This window comes from Misgurnus anguillicaudatus, chromosome 21, assembly GCF_027580225.2.
Source record: "Misgurnus anguillicaudatus chromosome 21, ASM2758022v2, whole genome shotgun sequence".
NCBI lineage: Eukaryota > Metazoa > Chordata > Actinopteri > Cypriniformes > Cobitidae > Misgurnus > Misgurnus anguillicaudatus.
This window is the reverse complement of record NC_073357.2, coordinates 808,431-835,621: the sequence shown is the minus strand read 5'-3', so window position 1 is coordinate 835,621 and position 27,191 is coordinate 808,431. Positions and strand designations below refer to the sequence as shown.

The 27,191-nt window shown below is 36.3% G+C and overlaps 2 protein-coding genes across 2 annotated transcripts; both read right to left on the bottom strand.

Annotated features, from left to right (window-relative positions):
- Nucleotides 1–11,122: 11,122 nt before the first annotated feature.
- On the bottom strand, nt 11,123–19,235 carry LOC129453654 (leucine rich adaptor protein 1-like). The gene is made up of 2 exons (XM_055218013.2): nt 18,885–19,235; nt 11,123–14,127 (listed from the first exon to the last, which is right to left on the bottom strand). The coding sequence occupies exons 1-2, from the start codon at nt 19,059–19,061 to the stop codon at nt 13,747–13,749; spliced, it is 558 nt and encodes a 185-aa protein (XP_055073988.1). The 5' UTR covers nt 19,062–19,235; the 3' UTR covers nt 11,123–13,746.
- A 159-nt stretch (nt 19,236–19,394) lies between these two features.
- Nucleotides 19,395–26,592, bottom strand: tyrp1a (tyrosinase-related protein 1a). The gene is made up of 7 exons (XM_055217929.2): nt 25,963–26,592; nt 24,647–24,969; nt 22,990–23,194; nt 22,741–22,908; nt 22,489–22,668; nt 22,272–22,418; nt 19,395–20,382 (listed from the first exon to the last, which is right to left on the bottom strand). Exons 1-7 carry the CDS (start codon nt 26,321–26,323, stop codon nt 20,198–20,200), a joined length of 1,569 nt encoding a protein of 522 aa, XP_055073904.2. The 5' UTR covers nt 26,324–26,592; the 3' UTR covers nt 19,395–20,197.
- Nucleotides 26,593–27,191: the final 599 nt, after the last annotated feature.

Sequence of the window (27,191 nt, the reverse complement as noted above, 5' to 3'; positions counted from 1 at the left end):
ATAATAGTTTAGGATTGGTATATAATCGATAGGTTAGGTTTCAGAGTAAGAAAGATGAAAGCTGCTGTTGTTTATATAGCACAGATAATGTGTTGATGGATTATTTGTAATGGTGTTTAGTGCCGCTAGGGTGCAGCAATGATTCACTAAAGTTGTAATCATCTGTACAGCAGGTGGCGCTACTGAAACACTGATCAGATAAATGCAGTGGTGATTCGATTTGAATCTGATTGTTTTATTTAAGTGTCAAAAACTATATATTGCCATTGGTCACAAGACCATTACACTTAAATTAACAATTTGTATACTAGAAAAAAAACAAGTAGAATTTACTTAATTTTTTATTTTGCATTAATATTGTTCAAGTAAATTTGACACATAATGTAAAATTACACTGTAAAAATATGTAACATCTTCTTAATAAATGTTTTTAAGCACTTTTAAAGTTCTTTAACTGAATCTTTCTGATTTAATCATGTAAATCAGTCATTGCTGCCTATCATCTCCATCATAGCAAGGCATAATAAAGCTCTTTTCTGCTATGATGATCTGCACATTTACTTCAATATGAGTCCAAAAAAACACTTATGCAGTTGGGTCACTAATTGATTGCATAGTAAGAGCTAATTTTTTTTTCATTTAAATGAAGAAAAGACTGAATATATTTTATTTGGAGAATCTGCAACTTGTGACTTTGATGCACTGACTTCAAAGCAACATTTTGATATTAGCCTTTTTAAATTGCTCTGACCTTGAGAAAGTGATTCATGCTTTTATCAGCTCAAGATTAGATTATTGCAATGCACTTTATGTTGGTGTCTCACAGTGGTCCATCAGACACCTTTAGTTGGTGCAGAAAGCTGCAGCCCAACTTCTAACAAACACACACAAACATGAGCACAAAATCCCAAAACTTTATTCGCTTCATTGGCTTCCAGTTTCTTTTAGAGTTGATTTTAAGATTCTATTGTTTGTTTTTAAAGCTCTCAATGATCTTGCCCCACCTTATATAACTAAGATGCTGACTCTGCGTCAGACAAACAGGCTTCTTAGGTCAACCAATCAACTTTAGCTTGAAGTCCCAAGATCACGGTACAAACACTGGGGTGATCGGGCCTTTTCTGTAGCTGGGCACAGACTATGAAATAAGCTTCCCACTGATATGTATACTATCAATGTTTTTAAAGTTAAGCTTAAAACTTATTGATTTAGACGGGCTTTTAATATCTAGCATTTGTTAGGACATTTTGTGTATTTTATATATTTCTTCTTATAGGCTCTTTTGTCTTTGTTGTTTTGTTTTAAAGCACTTTGGTTCACCTTGAGGGTTGTAAATAAATGTTGATGTTGATTGATGTTTACAATATACATTAAAAAATTGTAAATATATTCCAAAATATATTTAGTAAATGGATTTTTTGGTCTTTTTTTGTATATTTTGAAATATATTTAAAAATATATATATTTTTGGCGTATGGGTTATTTTGGACTTGTCGCACAGATCTGTTCAGAGGTCATTCGAAAAAGATCTGAGACGGAAAGATGATGAATGTTTGTCTTTGTTTCAGTCAGATGTATAATTCACACAAACATATATAATGAAAGATGTGCTGAGGTCTGTGATGTCAAGACCACAACGAAGTTAAATACAGTTTTGTGTTTTATAATAATAGTCTATCTACAGTATACACACAGTCATGATGGTTCACTTCAGGTCTCAATTCTCCTCATGCAACATTTTATGTCTTTGCAAAATTAAATAGAAACTAAAGAAATGAAGCAACATCTAAACAGTACAGCTGTCAAACGGTGAGGCAGGTTTAGATGTTTAATGATCAGGTAACCGCTGAGTTAAACATTCAACACATCTTCATCACTTTGAGCTGGCGTTTTATTTCATTTACTTCATTCTTCAAGCAGTGATTTTGAGGGTTTTTTTTTAACGTTTTTGTTAGTATGCATTTTGATAGTGTTTTGTTCCAGGTTTTAGTTCACGTTTGAAGACAATAAAACACAGCGAGTGTAATTTAAGTTAAGTTACTCATTGACGTTTCAGATGAATGACATCATGCTGGAGGGCAGCATTGGACTTTAAGTGAACCGTGAAAGACTTCAGAAAGTTAAACATAAACACGCTGGTAACTAAAGATGTCATTCAAACAGACCAGGATTTATGTGACACAATCTTTAGTACAGTTTGTTTCTGTCCACACCTGAATGATGTAATGCTTACAGACACACCGCGTGTGTTTCAGACATCAGCCTGCAGAGGGCATCAGATCACATCTTCACAGGTCAAAGGTCAGATATAACTAGCTGTTTAATCTGATTGTGATCTCAGTAGTTATCTCATGGGTGAGTTTGATGATCACATTCTTCCGTTTCAACGCTCATTGATGATAACTAAATAAACACAGTCATTCATGTCAATATAAACTTCTGACCTGATTCTCTTTCTGTCCCTGACGCTCATTCAGTTTCATTGATTTAACACAGTGTCTCCCTATTGGACTATTCACTGAATCATAAAAAGTCATAAATATGTTTATAAATATGTAATAATTTATTACTATGACATGAAACATATAAGCTCAAGATATCATTATATTTAAAAATGAATTATGAATATTACCAAATGTTTAAAGTGTAATAATGTAATGCATTATGATTTATTATTATTACTTTAATCTGCTACAGTAATAAATGTGGATGTGTTTTTGTAAGAAATCTGTCTGAATTGATTTCCTTTACATCTGCTGTAAATCTACATGATGATGTATATAAAAGCTTCTGTGTTGGGTTTAGTTTTGTGATTTATTTTGTTAATGGATGTCATGTATTCCTGTTTTATTGGTCATTGTAGTATTTTGTGTTTCTCTGCCCTAACTGTTAAGTCAATTGATATTTATTTCTATAACGTTTTATACAATGTTTCATTGCTTCAAAGCAGCTTTACAAGAAAGACAGAAAAACAAAACCAAAAAACTGAAGAATGATTAAATATACAGTAATATCAAACATGTAGTCAATTCCAGTAAGATGATAAATAACAGGCATGCCTTTCCATCTTACCTGATATTTGTGTCCAGGTGTGTCTTGTTATCAGTGATAAGTGTGTGTGTATATATAGCCTTGTGTTTGTCTTTTGTTGGTTATATTGTTCTTTATTACACAGCTAGTTGGAATGCTTGATTCTGATTGGCCAGTCGTGACATTGCAGGTTTGTTATTCCCAGATAACAACCACTCAAAACTAATAACACACGGTTACCTGGATGCTGCCAATCATTTTGACAGGTACAGTTTATTATTACACAAAAATCTGTCTTTTAATAATATATTCATCATAATAAACTAGTCTACATTTGAAGTGGATCAAAAAAGTTCATCAAAGTTGTCCTAAGACAAGAATGGGTAGTATTGGTATTAAGGCAAGTTTTATCACTTCAAATGTTGACTATATTTATAAATGATTAAACCAGATTGTGTGTTCATGACATTTGACCGTCTAATCATAAAACTGAAAGTAAACGGGTTTTCCTTCTTACAGAAGGTCTCTATTGGTCAAAAGTGAGCAAATCAAGTCATTTTTTAATGTTTAATGTACATTATATCTCATACGTGTTTCATGTGGTTTTCTTGTTTTGTTCAGTGTCATGTCATGGATTAATGTTTATGAAGTTTTATCTTATGATTTTCATTTCAGATGACTGCATGTTACACATCAGTTTGTGTTCAACACTTACAACAAACACAGAGATGAAGTCATATTGAGACCAGTTTAACCACATTACTATATTACATACTTAATGACTGTCTGTCTCTTTAAATCATTCCTTCATTTACACCCACAGGATAAATGACACACTACACTTATATGATATTTGATATGTGAAAATTGATACACAGTTTGGACAGAACTCATTTTATCTGATTTATGTGAACTCAAGAGCTTATAATAACACAAACATGATTAAATATGACAGATGAGAATACTTCTCAATACTTCTTCTTCTTCTTCTTGCTGAATCTTTAATTAACTAAAGGTAAAACTGAATATCCAACATGATCTCATGAGAATTCGTGTGTATTTTGATTTAAAGTGTAGTTGTACCACACATACATTTACTTATGTTTAAAACACACTGAACCGTATAATATTGACGTGTTAACAGGACTAATACATTAATTATTTATGTATTAACAGCTTTACAGACGTTCAGATTTGTACATATTCCTATTCATAAATATTAAAATTGGCTATTTGGTATTTCTGTCTCATATTAATGAGATGTTTTCAGTCGTATTTATTTATTAAAGTTACTCATTTATCTAATGAAATGTTCATGACTTTAATATTAAACAAGAATACACTTTAAAACTTTTAAATAAATAAAATGTCTGTAATATTTGTAATATTTAGTTGCATGACACACAAAATGTGTTTTCTCCTATGCAACAATTACACCAAAACACAACATAAATTCACAAAAGTTCATTTTATTAATTCGCTTTAATAGACATCTTTAAAATTCATAAAATTGTGAGGAACACAAATATTGATATAAAATGTAAATATTGCATCACATGAACCTTTACAACACATTACTTTACGGCAGTGATATCAAACGCTCATTGGCTCTTGTGTGTTACATCACAGATTTGTGACATTGTCGTCTTTCAGTCGATGTACTTTTGAAATGCGCGCCTTGACAGAGAGAAGCTGGATTAACTTTCTGGTGGATTAATAACTTTCATATTTGTCTGTTCATAAACTCCAGAGAGGAGCAGCACATCATCATTTTAACTACACTTAGTACTGCTGTTGAACTTTCACGATAAATAAATGATTGTGATTACACTTCTCTGTCTGTTATGCTTTATATATTTAACAGTACATAATTTAAATACTCTTTTGGGTAGGACTGTATTAGCGGCATCTTTTAAATGCTATATTGTTACAAAACTTTTCCTACACATAGAAACATTAACAATACATTAATACATTGTTGTATAAAAAGGGTTTTGGTAAGGGTTGGGTGTAACATTATTGATGTGTGACTGTAGAGATCAGTGTCCAGTATCTCATCCTTACATCATCAGATCCTGTTTAAACATGTTACTGTCTTGAGAAATCTGCATGTTAATATCTCTGATGTGTGTAATGTGTGTTGAATTATTCATGTAGGGTTTCAGTAAGTGAGATATCATCGGTGTTTATGGGTGTTTTGTGTATATTTCTCATCATCAGAAGTGAATTGAGATGAAGTTTCTCTGGACATCTCTCTATGCATGGAGGTCACTGTGGGGCGGGGCTTTGGACAGAAGGGGTGTGTCTATCTTAATAGACTTGTTATCTTTAATAATCTTGTGTAAAGTAAACTTCAGTGTTCATTTCTTTTAGTCACAGAGTTTATTGATGGCTATGGGGAGAATAAAAGAGAAGTTGAACTTTAGTGCCAGCTGTAAAATCTAACGTTATAGTTATAAAGCACGAGCACACAGATCAGACAGCAGTGTTGATGTTGGGGACAGCTGAAGAGCGTCAGTTTTATAGATCTGTTTGATACGACTGAACACGTGTGCTGCTCACAGGAGACACAGCAGCCCTCAGAAGAACCTCACTTACACAAACAATAAAACCTTTGTGCTCCTCCTGTGATCAACTGATGACACAGGTGCTGCTGCAACTACACACACACACACACACACACACACACACACACACACACACACACACACACACACACACACACACACACACACACACACACACACACACACACACACACACACACACACACACACACACACACACACACACACACACACACGTCCCATGTGTCGCCATGCAGTGGTGAGTTTCTTTGTTTAAACATGTTAAACAGGATCATAACAATGACACACACGTGTGTTATCAGATTGTAAGATATCTCACATCTTCTCTTTGCTTTCTTTCACAGATAAGACTTCAAAACCAACATCAGACAAGTTTCAGTACAACATACAGATAATGATTTTAACAAGTTTCAGTACGTGTGTGTGTTTGTGATCACAACTGATAACGTTTGTAACCTGTAAGAACTTTTTCACAGAAGTATCCAGAAGATCTCAAACCCTCATGATGAACTTCACAGATCTTAATTTATAAAAGTTTGGAAAGGTTACACAAGGAAATTTGGCAGGCACTTTTATCTAAAGCATCATTCTTTATGTTTTTAGCCTAATCTCGATTCCCTGAGAATTGAAGCCACAACCTTTTGTGTTTGTAAATGAAATGCTCTGCAAGTAAAGATGATGAACATGCGAATAATAATTTATTTACTCATAGAGTGCATCTAACTGCTGAACTCATCTGCATTCATAAATGAATATAAAGTGTCAATTCTGAATGATGACTATTGGACACACATTGTCTCAACTTCACGAACCGTGTCTGCAACTCGTGGTGACACTGAGAAAACGTACATTTTTTCTATGTCTGTTTTAACAGTATGCCTGTGATGTAAAGACCTCAAGAGCTGATATGTTTAACAGCAGAACATCATAAGATGTTGATATGATATATGTACTGTATCAGTTCAATGTCATGTAGCTTTACTATGATTAATGGATGACCAGTCTGAGTGAAGCGGGAGTGAAGTGGCGTGATTTTGCATGGAGCGTTGTGGTTTTCTGTCACTCCAAGGGCGCTCCACTACCGCTCCATCACGAGCACAACTTAAGTTAAAGTCGCCATGATTTAAAGTTGTGATTGTCTTATTTTCCCTGTGGGATGTATATTTGAGTGAAACAGATCTGAAATGTATAAAGGCAGGGCTCGGCTTGAATCAAGAACTGATTGGATTGTTTTTAGTGGAGTTGTGTTGCTATTTGCTAATCGCTGCGATCTTTTCCTGGACTCTGCCTACCTGCCGTACCATATGACCCCAAGAAAAGAGAGATTGTTTTGAGGAGGAGAGATTTGCTTTTTGATTAAAGATTACCACGGGTCTGTTGAATGCTGTATTCTGATTGGCTGAGAAATGTTCGGTGGGTATGCATTAATTTCAGATAACCGCACACCTAACTTTCAAATGTCTTAAAAATAGGCACCAGAGCAATGTTTGTGGTAACCGTGGTATAAGAGGAATAATTGACTCCGCTCCTTTGAATTATTTGAAAATAATGCACACCCACGGTGTAACCGCACTCCGCTTCACGTCGTGCCGCATTGCACCTTGGGTGTGGATTATTTTCAAATAATTCAATGGCCCGTCGTCAATAATTCCTTACATAAGGTGCAAGTTTTTCCATGGAGCGAAGAAGGAGCGAGAAATAAGTAAAGAGGGAGTGAGGAGTGGTAAACCCGGAGCGGATATGGAGCAGGGGGATTATGAAATTCTTGCTGCTTCACTCTACTCACATGACAGCTGACTGAACTGAGATCAGACTGAGATAAACATTCACTGTAATAATAAGAGAAATAGTTACTTGGGTTAAATTTATGGGGTTAAACTAAAAAAAAACACTATCATAAGTTAGTGGATATGATATGAGTTTATTTGATTTCTCAGGCATAAAGAAAAAAACCTGACGGATCAGTTTATGTTCCCTGATGTTCACCGGGAGCCAAATGTCATGTCCTGACGTCCTGGGATTAGACGAGCATTGTGTGAAGTGAACATGTTCATGCGCGTATGCAGCAGCACATTAATGTTCAAATGAATGCTCATCTTTATGTGAAGGACGGATGAAAAAACATGAATGCATAATATTATTAACGTTATCAAGATTATTAACTAACTCTTCTGGTTAGATGTGAGTTGCTTTATTAACCAGACATGACAGATTTTGGTGTCATTATTTTTTGTAGTCTTATGTGTTGTGCTGGCAGTAATATGATTTAAAGAAACACAATTCATCATGCTGTATGTTATTGAAACATAATAAGCTGTATTTGTATATCAGGACAGATTCGCCTGGAGCTTTAACCAATATGTCTGCTGTATTTTCATCTTCTTTACATAGACTTACATTCTATCACTAAACTGTGTTTATATCTCATTTCTCAAATAAAAAAAAAGCATTTCAGTGAGATTATTTAGATGTCTTTTCTCGTAGACGTAACAGCAGTATTCAACTAATACTTTAAAGCAAGCATTAATGATTTAAACTGGATATTTAATGTCCATGTTTATCTGGTTTAGTGGTGTATAATTCAACATCTGGATCCAGATTTTCCTGTCAGGGTTCATTTTGCTGCGACTGTCACGACTTGACATAACTTTTGACATATTAACCTGTCGTCTAACACAAACAGACGGTGGTTGGTTTGCTCTTGGCCTGTTGGAACACGGCGGCTCATTTTCGTCTGCTTTTGTGATTTTTGCCTACTAAACTGGAAATAACGACACCTATTTGAATGAATGATGGGCGTTTTACAGGTTACATTAATGCCAAATTCACCATCATTACAGTCTGAAGTGTATAGCATTACTATACCACAGAAACAGATAAAAGAGTCTGGCTGTAATGTGAGATCTGTCTGTGTTATCTGAGCTCATGCAGTCGTCTCTCATTTCTCTCTTCACGTGTGATACAAGAAGAAACTCTTTCTGTCTCGTCTGACTGACACTCTTACGCCTCTTTTAGTTTAGAGTTAAAACTGGTTAACATTATACACAACAGATAGTTAAAACATCAAGACAACAGCACAGGTGAGATCATGATGTTAGTTGACTGTGCATGAGAATCATTTAAGATCTGAGTAAATCTCATCATATATATATATACAGTATGTAGTGTATGTCAGTGATTGTGTTACATTAGTATTTGTCTTCACATGATTAGTGTTCTGTAAAGCTGCCCAGAAACTCAACTAACCAGTTTCTAACACTCCTGACCGGTTTAACCTCAGTGTCCTAACAACAGATTCTCCAGACTTGGATCAGATAATCCACACATGACGTCTGATTTTTATCTTGAGAAATGTGAAAGGTTTTTAAAGTAGCTGCTAATCAACTAATAAACAATGAAGTCGTCACTGTCGAGATCTAAATCAATGAACTAAAGCTGATCTGAGATGCTGGTCACTTTATCATCACGAAGAAAGAAAGCTCAGATCTCAGGCGGCAAGTTTCAGCATGAATGAATGTTTTAAGATTATTAAATGTATTTGGGCGTTTTTTGTTCAGAACATCAAGAAACATTATATCATTATTATGAAGGTGTGGTGTTTGATTTTCTTATAAGACAAAATTGAGTCTAAATCACATAATGAGAAGGGATGGGTCAGGGTGGTTAATAAGTATACATTAGATATGATTTATTATTTTCGCTCTACTATAAAAGGATTATAGTGAAGTCCCTTTAGGGAAGTCTCGTCACAACGCCTCCAGACAGTTATTTCACTCCAAAAAGACTAAAGTCCCATCTATTTGAATGCATTTAAAAGAATACTCACCCCATGTCATCCAAGATGTTTATGTTTTCCTTAGTTGAGTCGAGAAGAAATTGGGTTTTTTGAGGAAAACGTTCCATGATTTTTCTCCATATAGTGAACTTTAGTGGACCTCAACACTTTACAGTTTCAATGCAGCTTCAAAGGGCTCTAAAAGATCACAATCGAGATATAAGGGACTTATCTATTGAAAGAATCCTTATTTTCACTCAAAAATATAAAAAAAGACTTTTAAACCACAACTTCTCGTCTTGCACAAGCCCTGTGACGCGCCAGCATGAACTCACATATTACGTAATAACGTGGAAAGGTGACGCATGATGTATGCAAAACTAGCGCTTCAGTGTTTATAAGTGTGGAGAAAGAGCAGCGTTCAGATGTTGTTGTATGAGGAATGATACTAATTAATGTCTTTGTGTCAGTTTATTGCTTAAAATGGTCCAAAAGTTTGCGTTTTATATATGTAATGCGTGACCTTTCTATGTGATGATGACATAATACGTAAGGTCGCGCTGGCGCATCACACGGCTGGTGAAAGACGAGAAGTTTAAAAGTACTTAAATTGTAAACTGTAAAGGTCCACTAAAGTCCACTATATGGAGAAAAATCCTGCAATGTTTTCCTCAAAAAACTTAATTTCTTCTTGACTGAACAAAGACATAAACATCTTGGATGACATGGGGGTGAGTAAATGATCATGAAAGTGGAGTAATCCAAAGTAGTTTTTACAAATAAACCTTACAAAAAATTAGGTAATTGAAATATGTCTCCCCTTGTGATGTCATACAGAGATCTTATTATAATAATACTTGCACTATCTGCACTATCCAACCACGGCACTGACATTTATTGCAGAGAGAGAAAGAGAGAAAATAATTGAGTTTCAATTTCAACAAACTACCATTATGGTGATCAGTGTTTGCATTTCCTCAGCTCATTTACATTTTAAAGGACTCATACAAAAATGGCACGTTTTTTGCTCTCACCTACAAAGTGAAAATTTTAACATCTTATAATAAATGATCTGTAGGTTATTGTGAGCTAAAACTTCACATACGTAAACATGAAGATCAGCAGTCGATTAGGAGGAGAGAGATTCTTCATTTACGTCTCTAGTAAGAAGACTATGAAGTCTTTATCTCTGTTAGCATGTGTAAGCACATACAGTATGAATGGAGGATGTTGTGTGGATGTGTTAGCGAGGGAGAGATGTTCAAATCATCTCTTTGTCCACAGAATCAATGATCTTCTGTGTCTGTGCAGACATCACGGGCGGAAACGGAGGTCGGTGAATGTAAAAATACAGAGAATCAACATTCCTCAGTCTGACACCACAAACACAGCATTAAACCATACAGACCATAATACTTCAAATCAATGTGAGGAACGTTAACATAAAATAACAACATGAGCACTAATCACCAAACACACTGATATCGATGAATAAAGCTGTGTTCAGATCTCTGTAAGCTTCATATAACATTTGAGTTTTTCACAAAGTTAAAACAACATAAACTGATGCAGTTCAAGCTCTCAGTCTGTCTGCACTGATGTTATATGAGTAGCCCCGCCCACAGCCAAATCTCATTGGTTTAAAATTCCTCACAAACATCAGCTGTCTTCTGATTGGCTCTGACTGCAACTTTGCATAAAGGATTTTCACATTCAGTGGACTTGAAGATTCTGTTTAGTTTGTTTATTTTGTCAATGTGAAAGTTAAAAAGATTTTGACATATTTAAAAAAACATGCAAAGAACGTCACAGAATTCATCTATTAAGATGAAATTAAATAAATAAAAAAACAAAACAATACTAGCACAGCTACAGTCACAAAATAAAAAAAACAACATAAATTAATAATAGCAAAAAACAAACAAACTGCTGTTGTGGAAATATATTTGATGTTACTAGAGGAACAGTGAAAAACATCAAATATTTAAGTAACAAAAAAATTCCCTTGAATCTCATTATTACCGTAAAGAATCAAATCCTGAATCATGTGCCAATAAGATTTCAGTTCAGTCTCCTGAGACTTTGGCAGGAATAAAAATTGCACTTTAACACAAAAAAAAACACAAAAACATAATCAAACAGAAATCCTATTGAGGTTCATAGACAGTGCAGTACAGACTCACATCAAAGTAAACGAGAAATTAATCTATGACGTTAACTTTAGACATGATTAGCACTTCACATTTCACGCCTAAAAACACACGGAAACGCGACCACGCCACTATTCAGAAAAGTTGAAGTATTTTCTTCAGGCTGCGGTGCTGCTGCGCCTGAAAAAAAAGAGCGCATCTACTAGGGGTGGGCGATAAACCGGTATGATAAACCAGTAAAAAATGTCAACCGGTAGAGATTTTGAACTATCGACTTTATCGAGGTTACGCACCCACATCATGTTGCTGTGCACATGGTCACGAAAACTAAACGTTTGTACACATATTTAAGCAGCGCAGTTTTAAATCAAATGATTTTAAGACATTGAAACACAAACAACAGTGCTAAATGTGCGCTCTGTTTCTGTGTAAGAGGAGCGCACAAGCTACACATCCGCTGCTCATTGGGCTCGTGAGCAATTTTGCCGCTTTATTGGCCTTAAATACACACATGCGTCAAAATTCCCATCTTTGCAAGTATCCTCATAAACACGACCATTTAGGTCTTAAGAGAAAGTAAACAACTGAAAGAGAAAACGCACGTGTAACAGTATATTAGATCCGGACTTTGGTCTTAAAGGGGAAGAGTTCTGTCTGTCACTCGTGTTAATCAAACAGCGTTAAGAGAAAAACTCTCTTGACTAAATCACGTTTCTGCCTTTAATAAGACTTTAATAACATAAAAGAAAACTCTACCATGATACAAAACGTTATCATGATATAAAAGGAATTCTATCGTGATTTAAGATTTTGATCATATCGTCCACCTCTAGCGTCTACATTCAAAATAATGTATTTGCACGCACAAAAGACGTGAAATGTGAAGCGCCCCTAAGACTTAAAGAATGTCAAATATATGAGCTGTAAAGCTTGAACAGGTAAACCACAGCAAACCAGTTAACACGTTATCTTCAAACATACCTACTGAAAAAACTAACTAAAACCAATCTACCGTATTTTCCGCACTATAAGGCGCACCGGATTATAAGGCGCACCTTCAATGAATGGCCTATTTTAGAATTTTTTTATATATAGGGCGCACCGGGTTATAAGGCGCATAGAATAGAAGATACTGCAGTCAAACGTTTGACTGGGTTTGCATTATGCATCCACTAGATGCAGCTGTGCTAAAGGGAACGTCAGATAAAGTCAAACTTTATTAAGCCTTCTGAAAACTCAGTTCACCATGGTGACGTTGTTCAAACGTTGATGTGAATATTAACAATATCTCCCAGCCTTGCTCACCCCAAACGTGGAAGGGAACTTTTCCCTAATTCAGTAAACACGTTGTAAATGAAACAGTCTGATGCTCTGGCCGCGGAAGCGTGCTCGCGCGATCCGGCCGGAACATTTTGACATTTACCCGGAGTTTGTCTTGATCCATATATAAGGCGCTCTGGGTTATAAGGCGCACTGTCATTTTTTGAGAAAATTAAAGGCTTTTAAGTGCGCCTTATAGTGCGGAAAATACGGTAAGCTGATTGGCTGCTTTTAACTGGTTAGGCTGGTATAGCAGGCAGGTTTTAGATGGGTTTGACCACTTTTCTATCTAGTCCACCTGGTCAATATGGTTTCAGTTTGATTGATTCTGTCCATATATGCACATCACCTTACTAACAACACCAGCTAAAACCAGCTTTGCTATGCTGGCCAAGCCTCAAGCTTCTAAGCTGGTTTTAGCTGGTGGGTCAGCTGGTCTTCCATACTGACCAGCTAAAACCAGCATAGGCTAGTCTTGTCAGGAAGAAAATGTTCATATATATACACAGAATCATAGTCAAACTGAAACCATATTGAATCTGGATTAACACAGAAGCAAAACGGAGACCACCACGAATCACTGTCTGTAAGTTTTATGATCATCAACTATCAACTAATATCAACTAAACTCTTAACTTAGAGGTCACCTGAAAGATGTTTGTTTCTAAAACAAACTAAGACAAATAGTGTTGACAAGAAATATTTGATGCTACATTGAGCACACAGAAAACTCCTGCAAGCTCGGTCTGCCAATCGAATGTCATTTCAGTCTACGTGTATCTTTTATTATCCAAACCTCAGTCGTGAGTTACTCGATGACCAAAGTTTCCCAGTTCTTTGAGCTACGTCATAAGCTAAACCATCATCCAAACACAGGCTAGCGTTATCCGAAACAGTAGTACTCATCGGTCTCTACACGAGGACGGACGGTCGATTTCTTGAACATCTCCTCTTCGATAGCGGGTTTCCCATTGAAGCTGTCAAAAAGGTTGGAGGACGATGAAAGATCAGGATCCTCTTCACCGAGCGCATCCAGGTAACTGCCCACTGAAATACCATCCAATTCATCGCTGCAGCTCCCGTGATGGGAGGCGTCCTGGCTGTCCGATAGGCTGTACAAACTGCCCGTCAAACTGCCAGTCAAGCTGCCCTCCCGGCTGGCCACGCCCCCTCTCTCCTCCATTACCCAGCGGATGGACTCGATGCCCTCGTTGATTGACAGCAGCTGCTGCATCAGTTTAACGTCTACAGCGCGGAGGTGAGCCTGTATTAGGAAAAAAACTCAAGTTAATAAAGAGTTTTAAAGAGTCTTTAAAAGGGAATATTCTGTGTTTATACAACTTTAAACATGATAAATGAGACGTGTAATATAATAGGCCAGATGATGTAGAGAAAAATTCATTGAAGAACTTTTACTACACGCTTTACATTTCATGTATTTAAGATAAGTTTACTAATGCATTACTATAACTCCGATTGAAATGTTAAGTCAAACGCTAATGATTGAAACTTATTTTGTACCGAATCCTGATCATTTCAATAACTAATAAAAGTGTAAAAAATAAATGTTTTCTTATAGAAAAGAGATCATTCTGATGTCATGGGTCATAGACCAATAGTAGGCTTTGTTCTGTAGGCCTGACTGCACATTTAAAGAGACAGACATAGTTTCTCTGGTCATGATGAAGGACTGAAGGATCATTTCCAGGTCAACACACACATTCACAGGGCAATAAATGCACAAACACATTATATTGCCCGTCAACGGCGTAAACTTTCAAACCCTTATCTCATTGGTTCAGAAAGTTCAAGACAAAAATCGTCCATAACCGCCTACTTCCATACTATATAGTAGGCAAAAAGCAGTAGGCGAGATGAGTAGTAGCCTACTACTAAAGCAAAACTATCAGTAGTCATTCTAAATAATTGAATATTGATATCGGCACCAACATTTTGCATCAGTGCACCCCTAAAATGAATTTAAGAGTTAATCTCAGCTCTTTGTGAAAGATCTTCAAATATGACCTTTAAATACTCAAAGCTATTAAAATAATAAAGACAGGGCAGGCTACACACAATAAACACAAAGAAACCTTATAAACGGAGAGTCTGAAGCTAGCTTTGTTCAGCACCGCCTACAAATAACTTGCATGTAATTTGCATTAAACATGAGCGCATGCATGCAAAATACAACAGCGATGTGTTGCGACTGGTACTAAATGAGATGAGAAACCATCTATCTTCTCCATGGTTTGACCAAACTTCTGTCATTAAATTCATGTTAACCCCTGACCTAAATTAATAGTTTGATTTTATTGGCAGACATTTTCATCTAAAGTGACTTTCAACCCTACTGAAAAATCCAGCCAAGACCAGCACGAGCTGCTAAGCTGGTTTAAGCTGGTCCTTCTAGTCTGACCACTGAAGTCCAGCTAGACCAGCTTGAAAAGTGACCAATACACAGCTAGACCAGCTTGCTACACCAGCAAAACCAGCTAATACCAAGCAGGGAGACCAGCTAAAACCAACTTATCCTGTTGTAGTGTTTTTTCCCCAGTAGTCCATTCAAACTATAACACTTTATCAGTACGTGTGTTCACTGAAAAACAACATCGTAGAGATCGTAGCGTTGCCAGTGTTGTTCTCTAGCAATTGAGCCCGAGTAACACAGATGACTTAAATCCTGAACTGTTTATAACCTTTGCACACAATATAATGTGTTTGTGTGTTTATAGCCTTGTGAATGTGTGTGTGTGTGTGTGTGTTGACCTGGAAATCATCCTCCAGCCCTTCATCATGACCAGAGAAACAACGCCCGTCCCTTTAATGCAATTTGACTTGAACATCATCAATCAGTCATTAATTAGTTTGGGTTCATAGTGGTTTTCCTGATTTTCCTTTTTCTCCTACAACACAATACAAGAGACATGAAATCCCAACAGTTTTAAACATGTTAATGTTGGTACATGCTGGTACATGAAAGACTGATGCTCTCTTTCTCTCTCTCTGAATGTGTGGATGGAGATATTCAGCAGTAGGTGTGATGGACATGCACACTTTGTTCAAGACAAGTCTGACATATTCCACCTTTTACTTGTAAATATTAACTGGGACAGAGAGGCAAGTATTAAAATCAAGGAAAATTGTTCAGGCTCACAACAGTGGGGATGAGAAAGTTTTGAGTCAAGTCATTTTACTTCACAAAACCACGTAAATTAGGTGTTAACAATTTATCGATACTTGTTTATTTAAGGAATAATTGACGACGGGCGTTGAATTATTAGAAAAATAATGCACACCCAAGGTGGTGATGTGCCACGACATGAAGCAGAGTGGCCGTTACGCCTCGGGTGTGCATTTTTTTTTCCGGCCTGGAGTCAATTATTCTGCTTATACTACGGTTACACACCTCAAGACATTGATCATATGATATATTTAAAGGGATTCGTCCAGTTTTTCTACTTAAATTGCTATTGTGAGTAGGAATATTTCTTCCGCATCTCATCCAGCAGCTGGTTGTGTGAATGAGGCTACCTCTGTGCATCTCTAAACAGCTCTGTTACTGCCTGTTACTGTCTGTCATGTTGTTTTTGTTAGTCCGTTCGCCGTGTGTTTCCTAGAAAATAATTGCACCTCAGAACGTCCATCAGCCAATCAGATTCAAGCATTCGACAGAGCAGTAATATAATTGTCGATAATAATTAAATTGTTAAACTTGACGCTGATCGAGTAAGCAAGGTCATGCGCATATGTGCAGAATAAAGCATTGCCATTCGCAGTGAATCTGATGAGGCCAATTCACATTGATCTAACAGTCTGTTGGGTCAGTGTGAAACCCCTGTTGGCAGTTGTTGGATCAAAGTAAATGAGCCTTTAGAATGTTGGGGTCTGTTGGAGTTGGTTTTTGTTGGTCTAGTGTGAATTGGCCTATAGGGTCTGAAAATGCAAATACGGTTAGAATACTGAAAGCAAAAACCCTCTCTAGTGAAGCTTGCAAGCTTAGCATAGCAATGCTGCTAATGCTAATATACACAGCAGTGATGCGCGGGTCATACATACATACATACATACATACATACATACATACATACATATAGTACCCGACCCACTTCTTGGCCCGCATTTTTTAAAAGTAGTAATTGTAAAAAATAGTTAATTGGCATCTTTATTTCAAACGACCTGACCGTCTGCAACCAGAATATCGTTAAAAATATTTCTGTGATAAAATGTTTGTGCAACAATAAATCTCCACCTTTCCAGTAATCAATAAGTTACAAAAACGTATCACATCACACGCTGTAGATTTGACTGTGACACGTTGAGGTTTAAAGTGGGATATTTAAAACAAATTAGATTAAAAGGTGTTAATGTAAAATAGCTCAAATATTGGCTTTGTTTTGTCACCAAAAGGCATTTCAACACTTTTTAAAGTGAGTCATTTTGTCCTGAATCCACCTAACCAGAACTTCATTAAACTATCTTTTGTGTAACATACAGATAGGGTTGCAAAACTTTGGGAATTTTTAAGACGAGAATTAGGGCTGCAAAATGATTAATCATGACTACTCGTTTGCAGAATAAAAATTTTTGTTTACATCATATATGTGTGTGTAGTGTGTATAATAATTATGTATATAAAAAACACACAAATGCAAGGATATATTTAATAAATATTTACATATAATTATAAATACTTTATATTTAAATGAGCACACTGCTTACTGAAGGGCCAGTGAGGGCCATTCTTCCCTAACATACACGGGTCATCTCTTGAAGTCAGTAAATCAAAAATCTAAATGTAAGCTAGCACTATTTCATTTAACATTTATGAAGTTAGCTATCATGTATCTAGTTCAAGCTGTGACGCTCTTTCTTCTACTTTCCACTAGGCAGTTTTCTGTTATCATACAGATAACATACTATTTTTTAATGTTTTTGGTAATAAAGTCTCTTATGCTCATCAAGACTGCATTTATTTAATAAAAAAATTGATTTCTGAAGGATTTTAGATCAAATAAATCCAGGCTTTATGAGTGCAAGTATCAGGATTCTTCAAAATTTGTATTTACCTTGAATGCGTGTCTGCTTATGACCAAATAAAATGTTTATGTTTGTATATGATAATAGTTTATAAAAATAACCTCACATTTCGCAATAAATCCCCATAAAGTTTCAAATAGGAATATTTCAAAAATTTCCCGGATAACTTTCTGCCCCTTTGCAACAACCCTACATACAGACAAAGGGTGAATACATAACAGATTTATTTTTGGATTAACTAGACAATTGTAACATTGCTATTTGTTTTATTATATTAAACTCACGGTGAAGTCTTATGGTTTGTTGCTCACGTGTGTTTAACACTTGTGTGTATCTGTCTGGATGTCTGTCTGCATGTGTGTGTGTGTGTGTGTGTGTGTCTACCTGCCAGCATGTCTATCTCTCTCTGTATGTGTGTGTGTGTGTGTGTGTGTGTGTGTGTGTGTGTGTGTGTGTGTAGTTTTAGTGCAACTCTGACCATCTGTTAGTGCTGTTAATCATACACAACTGACCCATTAACACCATACTGACTCTTAGCAAACCTGATTGACCCACACGTGGCCAGCACACATACATTATATACATCTCAAACTCACACACTCAATATTACACTCAACTAACCTATTAACACATCATAGACTCAATAACCAGTTATCAACACCTGGGTATATAACAGAGCATAGTTTCAGGTAATTATGTTAAACAACCCTTTTTAAAATTAACCAGGTTTTTGTTGTATTGATTACCACTTTCAAAACCATTGATTTTCTACAGTAACCGTGTGTAACTATAGTAACCATAGATTTGTCTGGTTTTGTATAGTTTACCAGTAAAACCTTGGTTAACTGTGTTAATGCAAATTAAACTAAAATATTATATAAATGTTAATCTGTCAGTAATCAAAAAGACAATCAGAATTCTTCTCAGTATAGTAAATAATAGGGTTTATGTCTGTAACTACTAAGTTAGTTTAACTCTCACCATCTGCTGTCTGAGGAAGATGATTTTGCTGTTTAAAGTTTGTAGATCGTGAGAGTTCACGCGTGTTTCTGTAGATCTGATCTCAGTGGGTCCGGTTGTGAATGATCGAATCAGACTCTCCGGAACTTTACGGCCCACTTTATTCTCCACATCTCTGAAGTCCGGCAACTCGTCCATCGTCAATACTAATTAACTTAACCGCAGAGCCACAGGTGATCAGAGCATTAAAACTAATCAACATTTATAAGAAAGCGCGCGGATATTTCCCGTACTGAGCTGTAGTTTGTTCTTGCAGCGAGTCCGATCTGAGCTGATCACCAACGGATCTCTCCAGCCGATCTCTACTGCAGTGCGTGTCGGACTCGCTCGCTCGCGCACGCACGCACACACAGGTGACACCCGCCCTCATACGCGTCATCAGTTCAGATGGCGCATGCGCAACACGCTCTCTCAGTTTAAGACGCTTCATTCGACATACGACGAGACAAATACATGGAGGTGATGTTAAAACTGCTTATAACTCAATTCAATCTCCTTTGTGCAGTTATATGAGTTTACAGAATAATCTTCAATATGATGAGAAATATTCACCTGTGACGAAATGTGATGTACGCGCGCCATCTGGCGGCAAAACCAGACACAGACATATTAGTGGTTTATGTTTTACAGAAGATCTGACATTGAAACACACACAAAATGAAATCCTGTTTAATGTAGTCAGAAACAACAGAAAATCTGTTAAAAAATTGTCCCAGCATCATTTTGTTCATTTCTCAGCACTTTATTTCATAGATTATACCAAATTCGCGTAATCTTTTATCTGGTAAAAATGCATTTTGCTGCCCTCTAGCTGTCAGAGTAAAAAACAAATCACAACATTTGAAACAGTTAAATAGTGGTTTTATTTCTGTCTTTGTAAGTCTTAAGTCTTAAAGGATTTCTATGAGGTCACTTTCATAAAAAAAAATCAGATAATTTACTCAAAAAATGATGATGGTAGTGAAACAATCATCATTTTAACAAAAAAGTACTTTTAAACCACAACTTCTCGTCTTGCACTAGTTGTGACATGACAGCGTGACCTTGCATATTATGTAATCATGTTGAAAGGTCACATGTTTCAGAGACAGGTGTGATTTTCTCTATTACTGCTGTGATATTGTTTGCCTCAGAGTCTATAAAAGGTAAAAAGTGTCCATTATAAGTATGTCACATTTATTTAATTAGTGTATATAAAGAATTTCACCTGACCTGTCCCTTCAAATACATTTGACATATATGACACTGAGAGAAATAACATTAAGGTGATGTGTTTATACTACAGACTGTGTTTTATCATCATAACGCTGATAGTGTTCTCCCAGTAAAGGCTGACGGCCCTCCATCCTGTACGAGCGTAACCGGACCGCACACGTGGTGGCTGCGAATATAACCGCAACAACGATAAGAGCTGCGACCACGCCAATGGTGATCATCTCAGTGAAAGTCAGAGGACGAGCTGGAATCAAAGAAAAAAGAAACCTTTCTTTAAACTTTCATCTGTTTGCATCACCGACAGAACAATGAGAAACTACAGAAGAAAGTCTGACATCTTAACACTTTGACACATAGCTTAACAAAACTTTGCTTGAACGTATTTAACACTTTAAAGGTTTGTTTGATGTTTGAAGGTCATACACGCCCTGTGAAGATTTTATTTTTTGTTAGCAGAAAAAATACAGTTCTCTGGACAAAAATATATTTTAAATATATGCTAAATACATTTTGTAGAATGTAAAGCCTGATTAAATTTATTTTTGAATTTGAAAATATATTTTGTTTCAAATTTTATATATCAATATATAATTCAAAATGTATTTCAAGGGCAAGCAAATACAACACATATAGCCAAAATATATTTTAACACCTTCCCTGCCTTTAACAAGTTATCTTGTCAATTAAGAGAAAATGATTCCCTGCCAATGACGAGTTTTTACAGCAATCCATATTTCCACTATTATCCACTATACCCAACTTATAAAACACTAAAGCATCCACTGATCCAAAAACAGTAAAAACTCTTTGTATGTTTTGAGCATCGCTCTGAATTTGATTTCCTTCAGAAAAAATTTATTATCTCATCTTTTTGCTTAAAATTTGGTATTTTTAAAGAAACCAAAGGTGATAAAAAGAGAACAAGGTAGGATAAAAATGTGTCTGTTCTTTCATTTTAAATATATTGTATGTTTATATATTTATAGAAGAAAAATGGAAGGCATTTTGTGAAACTTTTCGAAAAAATTTAGCAACTTAAGGCAACTTAAAAAAGCTGATGGGGAAAAGGTGAAATATATGCTAAGTTAATTTTATAAAGTATATTTTTTAAGTTAATACTATTTTTTAAACCTGTGATGTTTACAAGTTTGTAACATGAACAAAAAAGTTTTTCTTTCAATTGGGACATGAATATATTTCCTTGGTTTGAAATATGGAGGACTAAATATATATTTTAATGCTTTAAAAAATATACAAAAAATGGCCAAAAAATATATTGGTGAAAAATTTATTTTTGTTAACATATTCAAAATATATTTCAGCAAATGTTTATTTGGCCATTTTTTGTATATTTTTTAAAAATATATTTTTTTGCTGTATGGGTAAAGCCAGGCTCACAATACATTTTTAATTCTGATTTTCCTCTCCAAACAATCTGAGAGACAATTGGTCCAGGACATCAATAAGTTCTGGTGTTTATCTCAGATTAGGGCTGTCAAAAGATTAATTGCGATTAATCAATTACAAAATAAAAGTTTGTGTTTGCATAATATATTTGTGTGTACTGTGTGTAATTATTATGTATATATACATACACACATACATGTAAAAATTTAAGAAAAATCTTACTTATGTATATATACATTTAATATATATATAACATATCAATAAATAAATAAATATTTATATATACACACACACACACACACATGTAAATGTTTCTGTAAAATGTTTGTAAATACATACATGTGTTTATTTATATATACTAATAGTTACACAAAAACATACACTCTGCTATATAGCACATATGAAGAACCATACGATGGTGATATAGCACCACTATAGCACCAGATATGGTTCTAAATAGCATAATATGGTTCTACACAGGTGCTATATGGCACTTAAAATGGTTCCCCTATAATTATAACAACCACTTTTAGTGCTATTTAGCGCCGTTTGTTTTTAGAGTGTATATTATGCAAAAACAAACTTTTATTTCAATGAATCTTTTGACAGTCCTATCTCAGATTATCATGTAATGTGTGCCATTAACAAATCCAATCTTACACCTGCTTGTAAGGAAACAGAGTCACATCAAACATGTTTGATATTTGCATAAAAATAAATGCTCACCTGGCCACTCCGCCTCATAAGAGTAACCCAGATTATCAGGCGCTGTGACAAACATCTCTGCATTGGTTACTGGTGGCCAGAAGGCGACCATGTTAAACTCTCTGTTATGGCCGATGGGAGCGTTTTCCAGCGGGTAGACGGACAAATCTAAACACAGAGACAAACTCATAGATTAATATGAAGTCACGTTTCTAATAACAAACTGAGTCTGATTTACCTGCACCGTGTCTGCGCAGCCATTCGTCAAAGATGGCATCAGTGAAGGTGTGCAGCAGGACGAAAATAGGGTCATTGGGTGACAGGTGGGTCTGTCCACCCGTCCCGTTTAGAAACAAGTGGGCCAGGTTATGCAGACTACGCACCACTGGATCATAATTCCCCTGAGGAGCGCTGTAACCTGAAACACAACACGATGTTCAGACTCAATCAGACCTGGGAGTTGTCCTTTGTTTGTGTTTTTGTGTTTCACCTTCAATGGTGTTTCTGAAACTGTCAGATGAAGTTGAGTAGAAGGGTGGGGTGTCAAACGTGTTCAGCTCCAAACACGCCTTCACGTCCTCTGGATCCGGCAGTCGCTGCACCATCGGACGAGCGGTGTTACCGGCGGGATTTCTCCTGATGGGACTGGTCTCCGTACCTCAAACAGAGAAAGAGAGAGACTGAACACAAGTTCTCAAACTTTAAATGACGAGGGAGAGAAAACGAGATGACGTCTTACTGTTACAGATGGTTCCTAGCGTGTCATACTCGTCCACATTCTCACATATGACTCTCCACTGTGAGAAGATGGAGTTGGAGCTGATGGAGTTCATGTCAAAGGTGCTGCGAGCTCCCAACAGATCATCGGTACAGATATCACACTCACTGCCTCCGATGGCAAAGTTCCAGTAGGGCAAAGCAAAGCTGGGATCTCCTAACATATCCTGACACACAAACACATCTCAATACTAACATCTGAAACATACAGAAAATAAAGATGACTTTGATGCAGCAAACTGAAATGATACAGAGAAACTCTGTTGAAAGAAACAGCCCACATTAGAAGATGTAAGAGAAAACTTTGTGTTTGAAGACAGTTAGACAGAGGTGTCTTTGTCTAAGATGAACTGTCTGAGCTCTTTACTTAACAACATGTTCTGCATTTTAAGTGTGGAAATTGTGTCATTTTTTACATTACTCCACTTATGAAACAGTTCACGCCTACATACGAGCAGTTAGCAGACTGTGATCAAAATAATGTCCTATATCTACAGGGATGTAAATTCTCAGGAGTAAATTTGAGTATTATTTTTAAATTACTCATGAAACGTAACATTTTGTAGCCTGTTGCTATGGTAAATAAGCCTAACCCTACTAAAAAACAATTAGAACCAGCCTAAGCTGATTTGCTGGGTTTAGCTGGTGTAGCAAGACTGTATTTGAAAGGGTTTTGGACACTTTGGCTGCATCCGAAAACTCTCAATTTCTGCCTTCTGCGGCAGCATTTCAATGAAGGAAGGCATCAAGGCATGTCCGAATCCAATGTAAGGTTTACTTCCTGTCTCCTGAGATAACTTTATCATATTGTCCCAAAATTCTATGAATTCTATGCATAAATAAATGTATACTTTTTACATCTTTTAATTAGTATTGTAGTTTTCAAATATGTGATTAGTTATCATAAAGGCGCTCTCTGTTTATATTTCAAACACGCTGCTTTTGAAGTGTGTCCAAAAGTGTTTCTCTGAGCTGCCTCATGAGTTGCCTTTAGTTTTCGGACGAAGCCTGAAAATCAGCAAGAGGCGAGAAGTGGGTGAAGCTGAGGTGACTGATTGCTAAAACCATGCCCACCTAGCTCGACAGTAGTGATAGCAGTGGCAATCCACCTGTCACTCATGTGGCCACGACCTTAATTATGCAGAACTTTAAGGCTTAATATAATTTTAATATAATGAAAAAATTCACCCCCCTCACAGTTGTCATAAAGGGAAAAATTAGCTATACAGACCAAAAACACTTTGTATCAGGCTGTAAACACATTTATTTCTCCTGTAAAGATGGGCATTTTAACATGGGGGTCTATTGGGAATTGACTCAATTTTGGAGCCTCTAGTGGCCAGTCGATGAATTGCAGTTTCATTCACTTCTGTATTGGCATCATCAGAGAGATGACCAGCTTGAAAAGTCTTAAGAGGGAAGTAGCTTGTTTAAGCTGGTCATCTTAACCTGGCATCCTTCAGCTAAAAGTGTCTAATTGAAACCAGCATGCTACACCAGCTAAAACCAGTATAGGATGATCAGCAAATGAAATCCATTTTAATCTGAATTGTTATTTTCCATTATTTTCATCTTTATTTGACATTAAAGTGCACTAATAATAATAATAGATTGTGCACCTGCATATCTCGTTCCAGCTGCAGTAAATGGTACCGGTGCCACGTGACGAACCCGGGTCCCTCGTGACTGAAGTCCACGCCACCGAAGCTGTCCTGTCCGGCACCGAGGAACGTCTTACTCACCGAATAATAATGAGTCCACACAAACAGGTTATAAATACTGATGTTCTCAAACTGAACCGTGTTCCCGTCAGGTCCAAAAATCTCTGTGTAATGGCGGGTCGCGACCACAATGTCCGGATGGGTAGTTTGCTTGGCCTGGTTGAGTGCATTCACAAACGCACGCTTCTCCTCTGCGTTGAGCCGCATCACATTCCTCCTGACTAATTGCGGAGAAATAATAATAAAACATGAATTATTATTCAAATACCGAGTAGACATTGGTTATATTCATTTATTATCTGAAAAAACTTCATAATGACTTTAATTTATGCTGATGTTGATGGGGCGTACACACCAAACGCGAATTTAACAATTTGTGAAAGTAGATTATAGTCAATGCAAGGACACTTATAGACGTGTACTCGCACAGGGCAATGCAAATGATGTGAATTAGGTGGCGCGATTCTCAAAAAACCTTCGCTATTCGCCTCAAACACGTCTTCGATCAAGTTGAAAATATTAAACTAAAGCGAAATATTTGCATAACACAAAGTTAAATCCCGCGAGTAATCTAGAGCGAGGAATGTGATGCTTTGCGTATGGTCTGTATGCAGCATAAAATGATAAAACTGTGCTTTAAAAAGTTAAGTAAAAATGTCCATACTGTTCTGTATCGTCTGGTAATGGTTGTTTGGACGTATGTTGTTGCATATGTGCACCAGAGGATAACAGTATGGAAAATGTTTATCTTTTATTCTTTTAATGCAACAGGCTCATTTTTTAAAGTAAAGTCAACTCGTTTTAAAGTGTAAGAATTAGGGCAAGAAGTCATTTTGGTCATAAAAGGTCACTTTGATAAATAACTTAACCTGAATTCAATTTACATGACAATAATGCACATTTTTGCCTGACAAACACAAAAACATTTAAAACTATTAGATTATTGAATTAAAGGTTCTTTCTTGGTCTGTATGGTTTTATAAAGAAACTGCCAACCAAAGAACTTTTATTGCACAAAAGATTCAGTGGAAAAGGTTAGTAGTCTATAATAAGGATATAGAAATGGTTCCTATCCGAAATATACATTTTATGAATCCTTTTTGGCACAATTATTACAACAACAACAAAATAATAAAATACAAGAGTTAATTATTCAGGAGAAATATTTAGATTTATTAAAATCATATTAAATCTCTGTCAGAAGTTTCTCTCACCAACGGGAACGGGTCTGTCGCACGCGTCTCCGGTGAGTCCGTGTCTGCAGCGGCCGCAGTCAAACCCACTGAAGTTCCCGTTACACTGACACGCGCGCGTAAAAAAGCGCAGCGGCCAGCGCTCGCGGTCATCGCGTCCGTCGTACGGGTACTGCGGCCCGTGTACACGCGCATCCGCGCTCACGTCCACGCACTGCCCGCGCCCGGAGTTTGCGCCGCACGGATCATTCGCCAAACTTGATGGAGACGGGCAGCATTGCGCGCTCCTGAGACCTTCTGGAGTTACGCACACTCGTGGGAACTGAGCGCGCACGAGCACCAGCGAACAACCGAGCACAAACATGGCATTTAATCTCCACATCTTCTTTAAATTGGAGAAAAATCGAAAAATTAAAAAATAATATAAAATTATGGCCGATTTCCCACAACAATCAACCAAAAAACTAAAACTTTAGCAAAACAGAATACAGCCATAAACTTGTATAAATAATTTAAAAATACAAAAACAACACAAACAAGACTCTAAGTCGATGTGAAATTGGTATAATTCGCTTGTTTCATGCTTGTCATTCTCGTTTGGAGAGGAATTTATTCTGGAGCTTAAATACCGAACAAGCGCGTGACTCCGGGGATTAGGCCTATGCTACCTCGTGACTACGTCACATTTCAAACCCCGCAGCACCGTCATTTCTCAAATCTCTTATTTCATAAACCAAAAACTCATAATGATTCATGAAACATTCATGGCATCAAACACATATATGTTATTAGTTTTAAAGGTCCAGTTTTACCTGATTCCATTTTTTAAACTTAGTGTAATGTTACTAGAGCATAAATAGCTAATACTTGCAAAATGATAAAGCTCAAGGTTCACTGCCAAGTGATATATTTTCTTTACCAGAATTTACCAGAATACCCTTTTAAAGATGACACAGGAAAAACGGGACCTTTAAAGGTAATTTGTCTTTTTTAAATTAATCAGATATTATCACGAGAATGCTGGTGCTGATTGGTTTTCTTTTCTTTTTAATTTGTCATAATTATTATGATTGAAACCACCAGCCCTGCCCTCAGAGTGACCATAACTAAATAAGCTATTTATATTACTACATAGGCTACATTGTTCAGAAAGAAAAGTCTGCCTTCATTGAAGGATTTTATATCCATTTAAAAAATGTATGTTTGTTTTGTTTGTAACTGATGTGTAAAGTGAAATGGACCTTTAGGAC